Source organism: Molossus molossus, unplaced genomic scaffold (genome assembly GCF_014108415.1).
Source record: "Molossus molossus isolate mMolMol1 unplaced genomic scaffold, mMolMol1.p scaffold_m16_p_1, whole genome shotgun sequence".
NCBI classification, from domain to species: Eukaryota; Metazoa; Chordata; class Mammalia; order Chiroptera; family Molossidae; genus Molossus; species Molossus molossus.
The window spans coordinates 17,159,408-17,177,820 of NW_023425344.1; the positions used below are offsets into that span (position 1 = coordinate 17,159,408).

General features: G+C 37.2%; 1 protein-coding gene across 1 annotated transcript in view; it reads right to left on the bottom strand.

Annotated features, from left to right (window-relative positions):
• SEPSECS (Sep (O-phosphoserine) tRNA:Sec (selenocysteine) tRNA synthase) overlaps positions 1 to 17,672 on the bottom strand; it is a 33,891-nt gene extending 16,219 nt beyond the window's left edge. Inside the window, exons 1-6 of the mRNA XM_036240983.1 lie at positions 17,458 to 17,672; positions 16,528 to 16,682; positions 13,888 to 14,006; positions 13,400 to 13,558; positions 8,306 to 8,459; positions 4,262 to 4,364 (exon numbers count right to left, since the gene is read on the bottom strand). Of these exons, the coding sequence (XP_036096876.1) occupies positions 4,262 to 4,364; positions 8,306 to 8,459; positions 13,400 to 13,558; positions 13,888 to 14,006; positions 16,528 to 16,682; positions 17,458 to 17,571 (804 nt within the window). The 5' untranslated portion in view covers positions 17,572 to 17,672. The remainder of the gene's footprint in view (positions 1 to 4,261; positions 4,365 to 8,305; positions 8,460 to 13,399; positions 13,559 to 13,887; positions 14,007 to 16,527; positions 16,683 to 17,457) is intronic.
• Positions 17,673 to 18,413: the final 741 nt, after the last annotated feature.

Genomic DNA, 18,413 nt, shown 5'->3' on the forward strand with positions numbered 1-18,413 from the left:
TTGGAGTCACAATGAACTACATGGACCATTTTGTAGCTTTGGATCTTAGGCAACTCGCTTAATCCTATTGAGTTTGTTTCTTCATTTGTAGAATGAAAACAATAAGTACTCCTTAAATTGTTAGGGTTGCGTTAATAAACTTCAAAAGTCTAGCAGGATGACTGACACATGGAGAGTGCTCAGTAAATGATATATATACTAATAAGAACTACTGGGAAGAATTAAAACTAATTTTTTTAGAATGTCATGAAACAGCAACCAGCACACAATACGACCCAAGTACTTATTTGACTTAAAGCAACTGTGCCACCACCTCTATTTGCGAGGGGCACTTTAAAAATGAAATGCTTTTGTACTGCTTTTTCTGAATGTGAATAAATGACAATTTAGAAGGTAATACAGTATCTGCAACAACAGCATAACTACATTTTAAAAAATTAATTCACCTATCTTATAGTGTTATTTTCTACTTAAATATTTAGTAAGTCCACCTCATAAATGAAAAGAGGTGATAACACAGTAGGATATTCCTGATACACAACTACAAGGGCTCATACCATATCATATCCTAGAGCTCATTTTCTTTTCATCTTAATCTCTTCAAGTATGCCACCAGATTTCTAGTATTCAAAAATATGTGTGAGCACCAAAACATGGAGCACTTCCAGGTTAAGTAAACAACATTTGGGTAAATGCAAAGGAACCATTAAAGCAATCATTATAAAACTTTACAGGTATGGCCCTGGCCAGTTTGGCTCAGCGGTTAGAGTGTCGGCCTGCGGTCCGGAGAGACCCGGGTTCGGTTCCCGCTAAGGGCATGTACTTCGGTTGCAGTTTGTCCCCGGCCCTGGTTGGTCGTGCAGGTGGCAGCCACTCGATGTGTCCCTTCACGTCGATGTTTCTCTCTCTCTCTCCCTTCCTCTCTCTCCCTCCCACTCTATCTGTACAAAAAATGGAAAAATATCCTCGGGTGAGGATTAAAAAAAAAAAACTTTACAGGTATGTGGAGAGTATAAAACTATAATCTAAGTTTACATTTAAGTTTAAAATTAAATACATGTTTACTGTTTTTAAAAGTTAATGCATCTAGTACACAATAACTACAACTATATAAAGAGCAATAAATGTATATAAAAGAAAAGTGGATACAAAAATTACTATGAGTATTTGTTAAGGTAACAGGGTCATGAATGAGCTTCTACTCCTTCCTCACTTTTCTAAACTTTTAGTAATGCTGATGTTTTTTACTTTTAAAAGTATTGAGGTTGCTAAAAATTGAGGAGGAGGAGAAGGGGGAGATGGAATAAAAATGAATCACTGAAATAAAATTATTTTTAAGATTTCCAGAGTAGAGAATTATACAACCTTCCTCTGCTACCATTTAAATGAGATACAATCTAGTTTAGAATTGTGATGTAGCCTTTAAAAGTTAAGAAATAAGCCCTGGCCGGTGTGGCTCAGTTGGTTGGAGTGTCATCCCACGAACCAAAGGGCCACGGGTTCAATTCCTGGTCAGGGCATACACCAGGGTTGTGGGTTCAATCCCCAGTGGAGGTGCGTAAGGGAGGCAGTGGATCCATCTTTCTCTCGCACGTCGATGTTTCTCTCTCTCTCTCCCCCTCCTCCTTCCTCTCTCTCTCAAATCAATAAAACTTATCCTCAGGTGAGAATTAAAAAGAAACAAAGCTAGGGAATAATAGAAAAGAATACCAAGAAAATGGTAGTTCTCCTCCAAAGATCTTATGAAATGCTGACAGACAGTGTCTAAAGTGTACTATGCCCTTGAATTCTTATGTAAACAAGTCTACTTCCTTATAGGTTAAGCTAATTTGAGTTGGAATTTCTATTACCTGCAGCCAATTACATCCTCACTTGTATAACCTTTGAGTAAAGAAATCAGCCAACCAGTCATTACTATCATATAAACTACATTATATTGGAGATGATACTAGTATTTTCAAATGATAAAAAACAAAAATTTACTAGAAAAGATCTACTGGGCTAAGGAGTCTTCACCACCATGTTGGAGAAGACCACAGATAATCTGTAAATAGCCTGTGTCCACATGATATAAATCATATGTATTTCGAAATTGAATATGTGATTATGCACACAAATTATGTAACTCATGTCATACAGGGATAATATCTATCCATATCCTACTACAGTATGAATAATTAATCATTGTAAGTAAATATAATACTTCATTTATTCATTCCCTTTTTTCAGTAACTAGTTATTGAGTGTCAATTATGTACCAGGTACTCTCTTAATTACTGAAGACATAGCAAGAACAAAACAAAGTCTTTGCCCTAACAGAAACTTAATTCTAATTACTGTCAATAACTAGATAATAAATAAATAACCTATTTAATGGTACTAAGTCCTATGGAATAAAAGAACATGAGGCTATCAATTTTTAAGAAGCTTGCCCTGGCCAGTTTTGCTCAGTGGTTAGAGCGTCGGTCTGCGGTCCAGAGAGACCCGGGTTCAGTTCCCGCTAAGGGAATGTACCTCAGTTGCAGTTTATCCTTGGTTGGGTTGTACGGGTGGCAGCCACTCGATGTGTCCCTTTTACGTCGATGTTTCTCTCTCTCTCCCTCCCACTCTATCTGAACAAAAAATGGAAAAATGTCCTCAGGTACATTTTATCCTAAGGATAAAAAAAAAAAAAAAAAAAGCCACCACTAACTAGGTAAGAAAAGAACTGCCAATTAACATTATAAGATACCAATGATTGTAAAACATCCCAATTTCAACATGTTATAAAGTGAAAAAATATGCACCTTAAAATCAATGAAAATGGTAAAACAGGAAAAGGGGGTAGAAATGCTGGCAAGGAAGAGGAAGGTGTTATTTTAGATAGGGTGTCTGAGATGGTCACATTGACCTAAAGAAGAGTGACCCATAACCACGGCCAGGGCCAGAAGCTGCAACCCAACCAGGGCCAGTGATCGAAGAAGCCATGCAACTCTCTACAAGAGCGATCCAGTGAGAGGGATGAGCAAGAGCAAAAGGCGGGTGGTGTGCACATGTGGCACGACAGAGAAAGAAAGCACGTTCCAAGAGAGAGATAATGGGTAAGAGGAGAACAGTAGGGAATGAAATCAGAGAAGCTGCAGAGGACTAAATACACAAAGCCTAGCAGGCCATGGCTGTGACTTTTATTCTGAGTGGGATGGGAAACCCAAACACATTTTCAAAATAAGAATCTAAAACAGCCATGGCCGGTTTGGTTCAGCAGTTAGAGCGTTGACCTGCGGTCCGGAGAGACCCGGGTTCGGTTCCCGCTAAGGGCACGTACTTCAGTTGCAGTTTGTCCCCGGCCCTGGTTGGTCGTGCGGGTGGCAGCCACTCGATGTGTCCCTTCACGTTGATGTTTCTCTCTCTCTCTCCCTTCCTCTCTCTCCCTCCCACTCTATCTGTACAAAAAATGGAAAAATATCCTCGGGTGAGGATGAAAAAAAAAAGAATCTAAAACAGATGAACAGGATCTAGCTGATGCTTATAAAAATAAAATAAGCCCTGCCCTGCTTGGCTCATCAGTTAGAGCATTAGCCTTTGGACCAAAGGGTCCAGGGTTAGATTCCCAGTCAAGGGCATATACCTGGGTTGTAGGTTCGATCCTTGGCCCCAGTCGGGGTCATGGGGGAGGCAACCAATCAATGTGTCTCTCTCGCATTGATGTCTCTCTCTCTCTCCCCACCCCCCCTTTCCTTCCCTTCCACTCTCTAAAAAAGTCAATGGAAAGACATACTTGGGTGAGCATGGGTGAGGATTAACAGAAAAAATAAAAAAATAAAATAATAAGTCATAACATTTTTTAAAACTTACCTACTCCACAGTTATATGCTAAAATGTTTATAAATGAAGTAAGTCATTTCCAGTCTAGGATAATAAGGTAAAGTGATTTTCTTAAATAGTATATATAGAAAAAAATCATCAATTTAAGTTTTAAAAATAGTATAATCCAGTATATTAGAAAAATGAGAATCCTGGTTATGAAACACTCTCAGAAAGTTAATAACTAAACTCCTAAAGTATTTCTATGTTGGTTCTGACCAAAGCTATTAGTCCAATTACCACCATACTACCAAAATACAACTTTTACTGAGGGAATATTGCAAATTTCTAATGCTCCATAAAGTAGAAGATGCTAGATAACTGTTTTTACTATATTAGATTGCAATAAAAACAAAGTAATAATCCTATATGTTAAAATATATTTTTCTTGACATACATACTTTTTAAACTCTCTTACCTGCTGAATGAGGTGCATACACTTTGAAGACTGCAATCCATAAGCATTGTTGACTATATGCGGAACACCATAATTAGCACAAATTATAGCCAGTTCTTCTAATCTATAAACATAAATATGCAATAAAGAGACACTCATACTGTGCTTTTATAAATTAGTGTAAAAACTAATTTAATAGTTATTGTTAATATACACAAGCAAAAAAATGACAACTCAGATTTCTACAGCAGTATTTTAGCATATGATTTGGCAGTTTGGCAAGCTATAGCAGGCACTTTAGGGTAAACTTTTAAAAGCTTTTAAATTTATAATGTTACCAAAAAATAAGAAAATGTGTATTTATAAAAATCTGTATAGATAGTAGCTTTTAAGTCACTTTAAAATTTCCTTTATAGCCCTGCCCAGTCTTGCCCAATGGTTAGAGCATCAGCTCAAGGGTCGAGGGTTTGATTCATGGTCAAGGACACGTACCTGGGTTGCAGGTTCAAACCCTGGCCCTGGCTGGAGTCATGTGGGAGGCAACCAATTGATGTGTGTCTCTCACATCAGTGTTTGTCTCTCTCTCCCTCTCTCCCTTCCACTCCATCTAAAAAAAATCAATGGAAAAATATCCTCAGGTGAGAATTAACAACAACAGAAGTTTCCTATATAAAAACAAGAAGCAGATTATTTATTATGACCCTTTATGATGTAGTATGCTCATGTTTAAATGCTTTTTTGGTTGTTCACCATACTAAAAATATCTGCAGCCCTGGCTGGGGTGGCTCAGTTGGTTGGAGTGTTGTCCCATAAACCATAAGGTCCCAGTTTAATTCCTGGTCAGGACACATACCCAGGTTTCGGGTTCGATCCTCAGTAGGGGTGCATATGGGAGGCAACCAATTGATGTTTCTCTCTCACATCAATGTCTCTTTCTCTGTCCCTCTCCATTCCTTTCTCTTTCAAACTAATTTTTAAAAATGGGTGAGAATTAAAAACTATATATGTACTTACAAAATAATGAGCATATCTTGAAATCTTAATAAAGCTCACATTAAACAGCTTATAATGTAAAAAACACATTTTCAAACAGACTTCAATGTATTAATAAATACAGAACATTAAAATGTTTCAGTACCAAAATAATATTTTCCAACAACTTGTATACTAAAGAATTTGGTTTTAAAGTCACTCTTACTTTTAAATTGACCCTCCTTATATTAAGACAATCTGACACAGGAATGTATAGTACAGCATAGGGAGTATAGTCAATAATACTGTAATAACTATGTATGGAACCAGGTGATACTGGAAGAACCAGGGGGAGCACTTTGTAAAGTGTATGATTATCTAACCACTATGCTGCACATCTGAAACTAAAACAAAATAATACTGAATGTAAACTGTAATTGAAAAATAAAATTTCAATTAAAAACAGAAACATAAAAAAAGACAATTTGAGAGTCTAACTTTATGCAAAATAAGGTCATTAAATTTCAATTAGAATAAATGATATTCCATTACAAAATCAAATACTATGACTGAAGTTACCTTTAACAAAAATATGTTCACACTATAAAGCTATGGTTTAATAAAATTAACTTTTAAAAAATATTCTTTCTACTATATAAAGAATTTGGAAGCAAAACATTTTTATACCATGAATGCCCCTTCCCACCGGATGTATTTCAAATATATATTATATAGTTTTATTATCCATTTATGCATAATTCATTTTTTTATATAAATGTGCATCAATGTTTTTAAACTACAAATAGAAATAACTTTATTCTGTTCACCTGTCAGAAGTTTTCAATTTATTTCCTTAGAGTTTATGAATTAAAATTTCATTTTATCACTCATTTTCATAAATCTCATAAATCAACACAGAACACCTTACTTAAACTAATCTGAGTTGTTTTTAACAAAATTGACTTTCTGAGATACACAGTATTTTCTTCAAAAAAGGCACTTTCAGATGTTTGTGTTCTAACAAAAGCATTCCTTAAGAACAAACTTCCTTGAGAATAAGGCACCAATAATAACAAAAGCACAATTATTTTTTAAAAAATCACTTATGCCCTAGCTGGTTTGGCTCAGCAGTTGGAGCACTGGCCTACGGTCCAGAGAGACCCGGGTTCGGTTCCCACTAAGGGCATGTACCTTGGTTGCAGTTTGTCCCTGGCCCCGGTTGGGGTGGCAGCCACTTGATGTGTTCCTTTCATGTCGATGTTTCTCTCTCTCTCTCTCTTCCTCTCTCTCCCTCCCATTCTATCTGAACAAAAAATGAAAAAATGTCCTCTGGTAAGGATAAAAAAATAAAAATAAATCACTTATGAGTAGTTTTAAATATTCTGAATTAATCAAATTTGCTAATATTTAGAGTGTATATAAAGGTATGTAGTAAAAGGCAAAGAGATACTGAAAAAATATTTTCCATGAGAATCAAACTCTATTCTAACTTAAGAGGCCAATTTAAAATGTTTGTCAATTAAAGTCATGATACCCTTCCTTTTTTTTTTAACATTTCCCTTGGCTGATTTTTGTCCCACAATGCTCTCTGTCCAATTAATGAATTAATAAAGACAGTAGCTACCCATTCAAATTAAGACTACAAAAGAATTAAGCTTAATGTAATCAAAATGTATTTTTAAATTTAATAAAATCAGAAATTCAATATGTTACTAATAATGATACATCACCATTTTCCTAAAGTTCACTCTTAGAAGAAACATTCATCATATAATACCACTAGAAAGTGATATATGAGAATTTTACTAATTAAAAAAGCTTCATGATACATGTAAAATACTTAATATTGCACCAGGCACGCTATAAACATCCAAGGAGAGTTATTCAAGATGAAACAAAAACAATACTATCCTCAAGGATAAATAATCTAACTAACAAATATCTGTGTGCTGTTTTGGAAATGTGATTTATTTCTATCACATTAAAATTTTTCTAGATAGCAAACCATCAATGAAGAAAGAATAGAGATGTTTAATATTTCCATGTAAATTTAAAATATAACTGGTAATAAATAAAGCATCTACAATACAGGGTGGGACAAGACTAGGTTTACAGTTGTGAGTACGTGAAACAGAGTTTATTCTTGTATTATCATTTATTAATTCTTGTTATTATTTTCAATATAATCTCAAAATAGAATTCACAGACTCGTGATTGAAGCAAGGTAAATTTTCAAGAGCATGGTTTTAAAACTGTCTCTTAAAGTCCGTCTATGAAATAGTAAAAGCTAAGATGCATTCGTTACTGCCAAATTATGTGATTCCATGGAAACCAAAGTATAACGTGATGCTACAAAAATAGTACAAAGTCAATACAATTTTAGCAAATTACTAACAATTCAAAATGTTAAAAATGAAACAAAGACTTATTGTCAAAACTAGAAATCTGTATCCCTATAACTCAGCCTATTACATTTTCAGAATAAAAATGTGTCCATCCTTTAGAAAAGTAAACATTTGCTTTTTTTTCCTTTTTGCTTTTATTTTCTTAAACATTTGCATTTTTCTCAGAATGCAAAGACAACCACTATGTACACCTAAGTGTACATCTGGATTAATCTTCTAATTTACAAATATCCAAAGGACAGTAAATAATTCTAAAAATTTCTGTTTAAAATCTGTTACTACTGATAGTTCCTACACAGGAAAACTAACTGTAAGATCAAAGAAGTAGAAATAGCAATGAAAATAAGGAAACCCAATATTTAACTTAGAAACTTCTATTAAGTAACAAGAGAAAAGATGCTAAGAGATCAGAACCAGAAAAAGAGCAAAAAAACAAATGATCTGCATCTAGTCGGGTGATAAGAGAATCTCCACTTGGTAGTATTAGTTGTTTTTCCTTCTTCTAAGTCAAATTTTTGTTTTCTCAAGAGATGATGTTGTTTCTCCACAAGGTCAATCTATCGCTTAGAACAGTTCATTCAACTATTTACCGCCAAATGTTACCTAAGCATCTTTGAAAATTAGTATATGTACACTTTATTTAAAAGTCTGACGAATACCTAAAGGATAATATACACGAATCATTTACCTATCAGGTACCCTTGGAGCAAAACAGGATGTAGTAGAATGAACACACAGCACGTTATCAGGCCCAAGTTCCTGGATTTTAGCTTCCACTGCTTTCAGGTCTGTGCGCAGCTCATCACCTTCTAAAATGTTCTCTATCACCACGGGCTCAAAACCTAACCAAGCCAACCAGAAATCAAAATATTAGTGTAAAACTAAAATGAGAGAAGATCCTGGAACTCTAGGAAGCAGCACTGTTCTACACAGGAACTCTAAAGTACTTCTTTTGGTCAATAAATCCTCCTCTAGCAGCAACAAAGACCTGGCTCAGTACTGGAATGAGTCAAAGGAAGGTCAAAATAATGTGAAAGACCATTAGACCACAATTAGGACCACAAATCTACTTAGCACTTTGATATGGCAAGAAAGACCAATTATGGGGAGTAAGGAGAACAAATGTTAGTTACCTATAAAAGTAGTAAAAGTCATTGATGACAAAAAGGATCACTTAATTCAGTTCAATTTCAGTCCACAGAAAAGTAAATCAACACATTTTCTGGCAATCCTTAAGTTTTATTTTAAAGTTCACTTTATCTCAGAGATGAACAAAAATAACTCAAGTATTGAAACAAATCACAATCATCAACTTAATGTTTTACCTCTAAAGAAAAGGGTAATGAATTTAAGTAGCCTAGGGATCACCGACTCATCTTACTTACAAGGGCCTTCTATAAACTAAATATAAAAATTGTTTTTCAACCCTGGCCGGTTTTGCTCAGTGGTTAAAGTGTCGACCTGTGGACCAGAGAGTCTCGGATTCGGTTCCTGCTAAGGGCATATACCTCGGCTGCAGTTTGTCCCCACCCAAGTTGGGGTTATGTGGGTGGCAACCAGTCAATGTGTCTCTCTCATGTCGATGTTTCTTTTTCTCTCTTCCCCTTCTCTCCCTCCCACTGTATCTGAAGATAAATGCAAAAAAAAAAAAAATTGTTTTTCAATTTTCAATTGAATTAGTACACTTAACTAGCATGTGATCAAAGGTCCACCCAAATAATAACTATGTAACCTTGTATAGCAAGTATTTAGGCATTTGTAAACTTAAAAGTTGTACAAGCAATACATACACTAAATGTACAAAATACTTATATAACTAAGTACTCTGTGATACTAGTTAAGTACTTAGGATAAAAGTAAAACCTAAGGGTTTAGGTCTCAGAAATTAGATAGAAAATAAACCTGGGAAATTTTGCATATTAAGTTATTATGTAGGCATATCTTCAGTCTTCCCAAATACTAAATCTAGCAGCAGGCTAGATTCATAGATTTAAAAGCCTAAAGGATTTAGAAACCATTTAGCTCAACTCACTCATTTCAAAGATAAGGGAGCCAAAGTTCAGAGAGATTAAGTGGTTTCCCCAAGGTTACACAGCAAATTATAGCAAAGTTACAAGCGTGTAGTTTTCTTTGGTGGTTTAGAATCCACATCAAGTTGTCTGCATTCTCTACAGAAATATAAAACCTTGGCCACTATAAAATCATCATTTCAAATATGGGATTCAGAGATGTCCAGGATTTTTTAATGCATACCTTCACAGCTATTAAAGCAAACATACAAAACTTAATAAGTAAACTCCTGAGGACAGCTAATTTTCTACTATTTCTCAAATTCTCCATATCCAATCATATTTTGGCTTTCAAACAGTTAACATACAAGTTTTTTTTTTTAAAAAAGAATACAACGATCTTGCCTCCTAAGAATAGATGCTCTGCTAAAAAAGAATAAACTGTAAATCATAGTCCAAATCATAACATCTTTTGAAAAAAAGTTTCCAGTTTTTTCACTAAGGCAATGGTTTCCAAATTCCAAGAATTTGGTTATCAATTCTTTGTAAATAGGATGCAAATTAACAGACTTGACAACTTTATACCACTTAAAATAAATCAGTATATGTTTAAAAGTCTATCAGTTTCTACTTTATGTCCTTATTATAAATCCATTTACAGGAGTTTCTTTAGGATCATTTATGCAGTTTAATTACAGCCCAATATTGTTCATGTCGTACAATAGACTGAAGCCATTCAAAAATAACCTTAAATTCTCAAATGTGACTCGACTTAAGCAAGCCAAATACTAAAATACCAATATAAAGTTTTGTCTCATCTATACTTAATGACACCTGTTATCCTTGCACTTTGATTCATGGTAACAATTAGGGTGTACTCCACTCATGTATATACAACAAACATGTCTAAGCACCTTTCATGCTCCAGGGATTATTGTTGGGCATTTTATGTCACCCCATTTAGTTCTCAAAACAATCTAGGGAGGAGCTAATCATAACCACATTTTAAAGACCAGAGATATATGATCCAGAAATTCCACTTTTGAGTATATACCCAAAAGAATTAAAAGCAGGGACACAAGCAGGTATTTGTATACCTATGTTCACATCCATATTATTCACAATACCCAAAAGGTAGAAGCAACCTATGTGTCCATCAATGAATTAATGGGTGAAATAAAATGTAGGTTACACACACACACGCATTGTCTTAAAAAAGAAAATTCTGACACATACTATACCATGGATTAAATCTTAGACATAAGTAAAATAAGTCAGTTATAAAGGACAAATACTCTAGTCAACTTCATAGAAATAGAAAGGAGAATGATGATTGCCAGGGACTGGGAGTAGCAGGAGGGGGCAGTTACTGTTTAATAGGCAGAATTTCAGTTTAAGGGGATGAAAAAGTTCTGAAGAGGAATGGTAATGATGGTTTCACAACAATGGGAATGTACTTAATGCTATGGAACTGTACATTTAAAAATAGTTAAAATGGCATTGAACATTTTTTCACGTCTCTTGGCCATTTATATGTTTGGCGAAGTGTCTATTCAGGTCCTCTGCTCATTTTTTTTTTTTTTTTTTATCCTCACCGGAGGACATTTTTCCATTTTTTGTACAGATAGAGTGGGAGGGAGAGAGAGGAAGGGAGAGAGAGAAACATCGACGTGAAGGGACACATCGAGTGGCTGCCACCCGCACGACCAACCAGGGCCGGGGACAAACTGCAACCGAAGTACGTGCCCTTAGCGGGAACCGAACCCGGGTCTCTCTGGACCGCAGGCCGACGCTCTAACCGCTGAGCCAAACCGGCCAGGGCTCATTTTTTAATTGGTCTGTCTTCCTTTTGTTGAGTTGTGTATTTTGGAAATTAACCCCTTATCAGATGTATCAATGGCAAATATGTTCTCCCATACGTTTTCTTCCAGGATTTTTAAGGCTTTACGACTCACATTTGATATTTTTTCCTTTGTTTCCTAGACGATGTGTCGGTAAAAATTTTGCTATGTGAGGTCTGAGATTTTGCTCCCTACATTTTCTTCTAGGAGTTTTATGGTTTCACAACTTATATTTAAATCTTTTATCCATTTGAGTTTATTCTTGTGTATGGTATAAGTTGGTGGTCTAGTTTCATTTTCTTGCATGTACCTGTCCAATTTTTCTAACACCCTTTACTGTCTTTACTCCATTGTATGCTTTGCCTCCTTTTGTCAAATATTATTGAGCATACTGTCTTGGGTCAACTTCAGGATTCTCTGTTCTGTTCCATTGATCTATATGCTTGTTCTTGTGCCAGTACCAGATTGTTTTGATTACAGTGTCCTTGTAGTGTAACTTGATATCCTGTATTGTGATCCCTCCAACTTATTCTTCTTTCTCTGATTGCTGCAGCTATTTGGGATCTTTTTTGGTTCCACATAAATTTCTGGAGTATTTGTTCTAGATCTGTGACATATGCTGTTGGTATTTGTTGTTGTTGTCGTTAATCCTCACCCAAGAATATTTCTCCACTGATTTTTAGATAGAGTGGAGGTGGGGGAAGAAAGAAGAAGAGAGGGGAGGAGAGAAAGAGAGGAGAGAGAGAAACATCAGTGTGAGAAAGACACATCAACTGGCTGCCTCCAGCATGACCCTAACCACAGCTGCAGATTGAACCTGCAAACCAGACACATGCCCCCAACCAGGAATTGAAGCCACAACCCCTTGGTCCTTGGGCCAACGCTCTAACAGCTGAACCAAATTGGCCAGGGCCCATTGGTATTTGAATAGGGATTGCATTGAATCTATAGATTGCTTTGAGTAGTATGGCTATGTTAATTCTTCCAATCCATGAACATGGTATATCCTTTCATCAGAGAGATGCAAATTAAAATGGCAATGAGGTATCACCTCACACCTGCCAGAATGGCTACCATCAGCAAATAAACAAATAACAAACACTAGTGAGGATATGGAGAAAAAGTAATCCTAATACACTGTTGGTGGGAATGCACACTGGTGCAGCCACTATGGAAAACAGTGTGGAGCTTCCTCAAAAAATTAAAAATGGAACTGCCATTCGACCTCATGATCCCACTTCTAGGAACATATCCTAAGAATCCCAAAACATCAACCAGAAAGAATATGTGCACCCCTACATTCATAACAGAATTATTTACAATAGCTTGGATCTGGAAACAGCCCAAGTGTCCATAAGCAGATGAGTGGATAAAAAAAGCTGTGGTACATTTACATAATGGAATATTATGCAGCTGGAAACAAGAAGGATCTATTCCTCTTTGAGACAGCATGGAGAGACCTGGAGACTATTATTCTAAGTGAAATAAGCCAGTCAGAGAAAGACACATATCACATGATCTTATTTACATGTGGAATCTAAAGAATAAAAAAAAACAGAGGCATGAAAACATGGAACAGACTGACAAATCTCAGAGAGAAGGGATGTGTGCGTGTGTGGGGGGGGAAGAGATTAACCAAAGAACTTATATGCACATATGCATTGCCCATGGACACAGACAACAGGGTGGTGAAGGACTGAGCTGAGCCGGGTGAAGAGGGAGCACTGGAGTAGGGTAAGGGGAACATTTGTAATATTCTCAACAATAAATATAAAAAAAGAAAAAATAGTTAAAATGGTAAGTTTTATCATAATAAAAAGAAGAAATAGAAACAGGTTTAGTTTCTTTTCATTTATCTCTCTTTACACAAAAAGTTTGAAATGTCTAACTATGATATTGAAGACATTACATACACTATTTCTTTTCTTTTACCTGCAGTGATCATGGATTTAAAGCAGGACTTCTGGTCTATTCGCGGCCATATGATATATTTTGCCTTTGGTCTTTTGTGTCGTAATGTCAAGAAACACAGAGTTAGACTCATACCAGTTGCCATAGGCACTACAAAGCAACTTGTCACTGTATGGACACCTAGGGATAAGAAGTAAAACAGAAATTAGTTATTCCTTGGAAAAACCAGCATTCTTCTTGAAGAAATGATATACTTCTAGCAAATAATAAGAATTGTTGATTTAGTGCTTCTTCTTCTGTATTCACTCTCAGGAAGCTCATTGCCAAATTCATCCTCCATGCTTATGGCTCTGATTTTCTATCTTACACTAAAGGTGTTTTTTTTATATACACACATGTCTTTTCAAAAGTCACTGATATCCTTTTTAAAAGAGACATTAATAAAAGAAATTAGACAAAGGCATGTGTGGCTGGTCAGGCAAAAGTATTATGATTAACACAGTACATACCAGCCATCTTTATGATGTCCAGGACCAAAGAATTGGTAATTTTGTTCAAAAGGCTAGAACCTGCCGCTTTTGGTTGCACAGCAGAAATATCACCCGATCGTCCAATTCCATGAATGAACCTAAGCAAAAAATGGGCCAACAACTGGACAAAAATATTCAGTGTTCTAAGTAATCCACTATATAACTATACAAATACAATAACCAAAAAAATACCAGAAGCAATACTTGACTATTGTAGGTATATTTCATAAAGTATTAATAATATAAAAATATCCTACTGAAACAAATTCATCAATTATGCTGTGATATCTAGTCTCCAAAGTTGGCCACCATTAATTCCTTTTCTCCCTATGCCCATATGGTACTGCCACACCAAGTGATGGGTCTAATTCCCTCCACTTGAATCTTGCCTGGCCTTAGAAACTTGATCAGCCAGACAGAATCTAGCAGACGTGATGGTCTGGATGATCTAAGTTAGAGCATAAGAAATCTTAAATCTTCCTACCAAGCCTCTTGAAAGGCTTGCTCTTGAGGGACTCCCTCTTATAATCCAGATGCCATGCTGGGAGAAGCCAAAGCCACATGGAGACGCCACTTGAGCTCCCAGCAATTTAAGTGTGTCACCTTGAATAAATTGCCCAGTTGAACCTTCAGATGACTAAACCCTCAGCCAATATTTGACTGCAACTACATGATAAACCCAAAGCAATCATCACCCTGATGAGCCGTTAACCCAGAGAACTATGAGACGATAAATGATTGTTTTAAGTCACTAAGTTTTTGAGTGGTTTGTTGTGCAATAGTAGAAAAGCAAAATAAATGCAACATTAAATTCTCCTTTCTTTCCTGTTCCTCTAACCACAGCAGGGGGCTAAGTTCCAATGGGAATGAATTGCTATTTCAAATATTGCCTTTATCCATTCTTTGAAAATTCATGTGCAAATCCACTCATTTTAAATGAGATGTTATACACTATTTAAAAATACCTTTGAATATTCTTCAAAATCAAAAATCTATTTGTAATTTATAGTTAAATAGATTGGAAATTCTGCACACTGGAATTATTACAGAATACTAGTGTCACACTTCATTACCACTGAAACCTCATGTACAAAGACTTTTTTATAGATTAATATCAACCATTATCAACCCACTTTTAACATTAATTTTTCACCCAAGTTATATATTCATTATCACTAGTTTTAACTGCAATAGGGTTTTTTTTTTTAACTGACGCATATAATTGACATATAACATCATGTTAGTTTCAGGTATAAAAAATAATGATTCTGTATTTGTATCTATTGTAAAATGATCACAAGTCTAGTTTACATCCATCACCACACACAGTAACAAATTTTTCTTTCCTATGATTACAACTTTTAAGATCTACTCTCTGCAACTTTCAAATATGCAATACAGTATTATTAATTATAGGCACCATGCTATACATTATATCCCATGACTTATTTATTTTATAATTTGAAGTCTGTACCTTTTTATTGAACTACAGGTTTGGTGGTTTTGATTGAAATAAAATTCTACAATGGTATGGGAAATTTCATCATGATTTAAAATCATGGAAGACAGGAGTTTTTAAGAGTTTATCTGTATTTCACAGAAAGGTTGAAGAATAAATTATATTTGGAACCACTGTCAATTAAATGGTTATCAGAATTGATGAAAAGCTTTTCAAAAAATACAAAAGAGTGACTTATTAATCTAAAATTAAATGTAATATACCTTTTCCTACATCTCTTGAAACAAAGCAAGGTGCTTATAAAATGGGATTCCGTTTAGATGCAGATGAACAATGATTTCAAGCTCTACCTATATATCATTCTCTAAATAATCCTGCAAAAGAAACTTGGAAAACTATAAATAACCTTAACATATTTATTTTTTTATCCTCACCGGAGGACATTTCTCCACTTTTGTTCAGATACAGCAGGAGAGAGAGAGAAATATCGATGTGAAAGGGACACATTGAGTGGCTGCCCCAGCACGACCCCAACCAGGGCTGGGACGAATCGCAACTGAGGTAGTGTCCTAGGCGAATCACTGGTCCGCAGGCTAACCGCTGAGCCAAATTGACCAGGGCAACCCTAACATATTTTAAACTCTTACAAATAATAAGTTTATTAAGTTAAGTATTTTTTTTTTTTAATCCTCACCCGAGGATATTTTTCCATTTTTTGTACAGATAGAGTGGGAGGGAGAGACAGACAGAAACATCGACGTGAAGGGACACATCGAGTGGCTGCCACCCGCACGACCAACCAGGGCCGGGCACAAACTGCAACCGAAGTACGTGCCCTTAGCGGGAACCGAACCGGGTCTCTCCAGACCGCAGGCCGACGCTCTAACCGCTGAGCCAAACTGGCCAGGGCTAAGTTAACTATTCTTAACAGAACGTATAGCCAGTATTGTTAACCACTCCAAGTACTTTCACCCTATTATCTTGAAAAGCAGCTATTCAGATTAAATTGTTGCATCCAGTTTACATGCCCATTTGACCAGGGAAGTAGGTTCCAAACAGACATTTTATGATCTCATATGATGAATACTGCCACCATTGTTTTTAGCAAAAAAAGAAAAAGAGCAAGAAAAATGTTTTCACATGCTATTTGAAAAAAATACCTGTAATGACGCCGAGCAACTAAAGCCGATGCCACTCTCCCTTCCCTTTCTCCCACACCACAATTGCCCAGGAAGTTGTTGCTATCCATGATTGCCAGTTCATGCAGAAAGAGTTCCAGTGTACTTTCATCCCAACCATCCTCGGGACATTTGCCCTTAAAACCAACAAAAAACACATAATGATATTAGATTATAATATAATTATATTTAAGACGGTTTCATCGTTCCTTAGAACCCATTTCAGTGCATTTTACAACTGTTTAATGCGTTATTTTGCCATGCTCCTTGCTGTCTGAAATTCAGACAGAAACTGAGCTCCACGAAGAAACCTCAAATAGGCGAAACGTGTGTTACACTGCGTTACAATCATCTTCAGATTGCGAGAAAGGATACATGAAGATGAGATGTCCTTAGGTTTAAAGTTGCGGTAAGTGAAGGTGACTGAAACCCAATAAAATCTTATCTTCAGTGAAGAGTCTTCAAACCTCAGTGTTAGAACTAGAAGCTGTCAAACTTGAGTGGAATTAAAATTCGGAAACGCCGTGACCCGCGCTGTTCCCGGGCAGCGCCAGGCTCGAGTTGGCACACCCGGGTTTACAAACACGTGTGCCCGGAGTCCTCGGCAAGGGTGCAAGAGGGCAGCTGCGAACTTTGCCCTCTCCGCAAACAAAAAAGCCAACGGGGACTTCCGCTCCCTTCCGTATCCCGAAGTTTCACAAAAGGGGACTCAAATTCTCGACCCCACACACCTCCTAACAACACTCTCTGGGATCTGCCCGCTCTGGCGAGTCGGCACCGAGCTGGGACAGCCTCTGGGGACAGGTCTCGGCCATCACACGGGGGGGGGGGGGGGGGGGACTGAGCAGCAGCAGGAGAACCGGGCGCAGCCGGGGGGCGCGGCGGCTGGGGACGGGCCCGACAACTCGGTACCTTCTCCAGAAGCAGCCGAATGAGGTGCTCATGCGAGCGGCGGGCCTCACAGCCCTGTCGCACGTAAGCCGGCGACACCAGCCTCTCGCCGGCTGCGAAACTCTCCCGGTTCATTTTGGCGGTAGCAACCGTGGCGGGAAAACAGTCGACACGAGAACGACACGCGACAGAATTAGGACGCAACAGACAGCTAGGAAGGTACGGGGAGGCCTTGGGTCAAATAGCTCGCCTTGCTCTCGCACATGCGCGAACCGCTCCAGACGGTGCACCAGAAACTGAAGAATTTGAGCATGCGCAGGGGTGTCAGCGCGTTGAGCCGGCCTCAGAGGGTACTGAAAATTAGCCCCGCCTCGCTGCCTCTGATTGGTCCAGTTAATCCCTAGCGTTTCCGAGGCGGATTTCAGGTAGGAGTTTGTGCTTCTGTGGAAGAGCTGAGGGAAAGGAGAGGCCCGCTGAGTGGGGTTCTCTGAAGAAAAGTTTGCCACGTTACTCTGTGTTCCTGTGGAATGGTGAGATTTGCGCTGAGTCTGTCCTCCAGCCTTCCTTATACCGTGTTTCTCAGATTCCAGAACATTCATCCTACATCCAAACGTCTCACAACCCCATGTGAAACAGCAATTCTCCACTCCTTTGCACTGCGGAATTTTATTACAACCCACCACCTATGTGATAGACATTTGTTCTCACACACACACGAATGTAAACTCCCTAAAGACAGGGCCGGGGTTTTTACTGCCATACCCACCCCACCCCCAAAGTCCTAGAATAATGCCCAGGATACAGTAAGGGCTAATTTTTTTTTTTTTTTTTTGCATTAATGATTTACGTTGACCATTCAACACCTAGGGCTCGATGCCAGAGATGCAGAAATGAGAAGACAGGATCATCGCCTTTGATTTCCTTGGAATCTTCAACTTAGGTGAATCTGCAGTAATTCATGACGTTGCTCTTGTCCA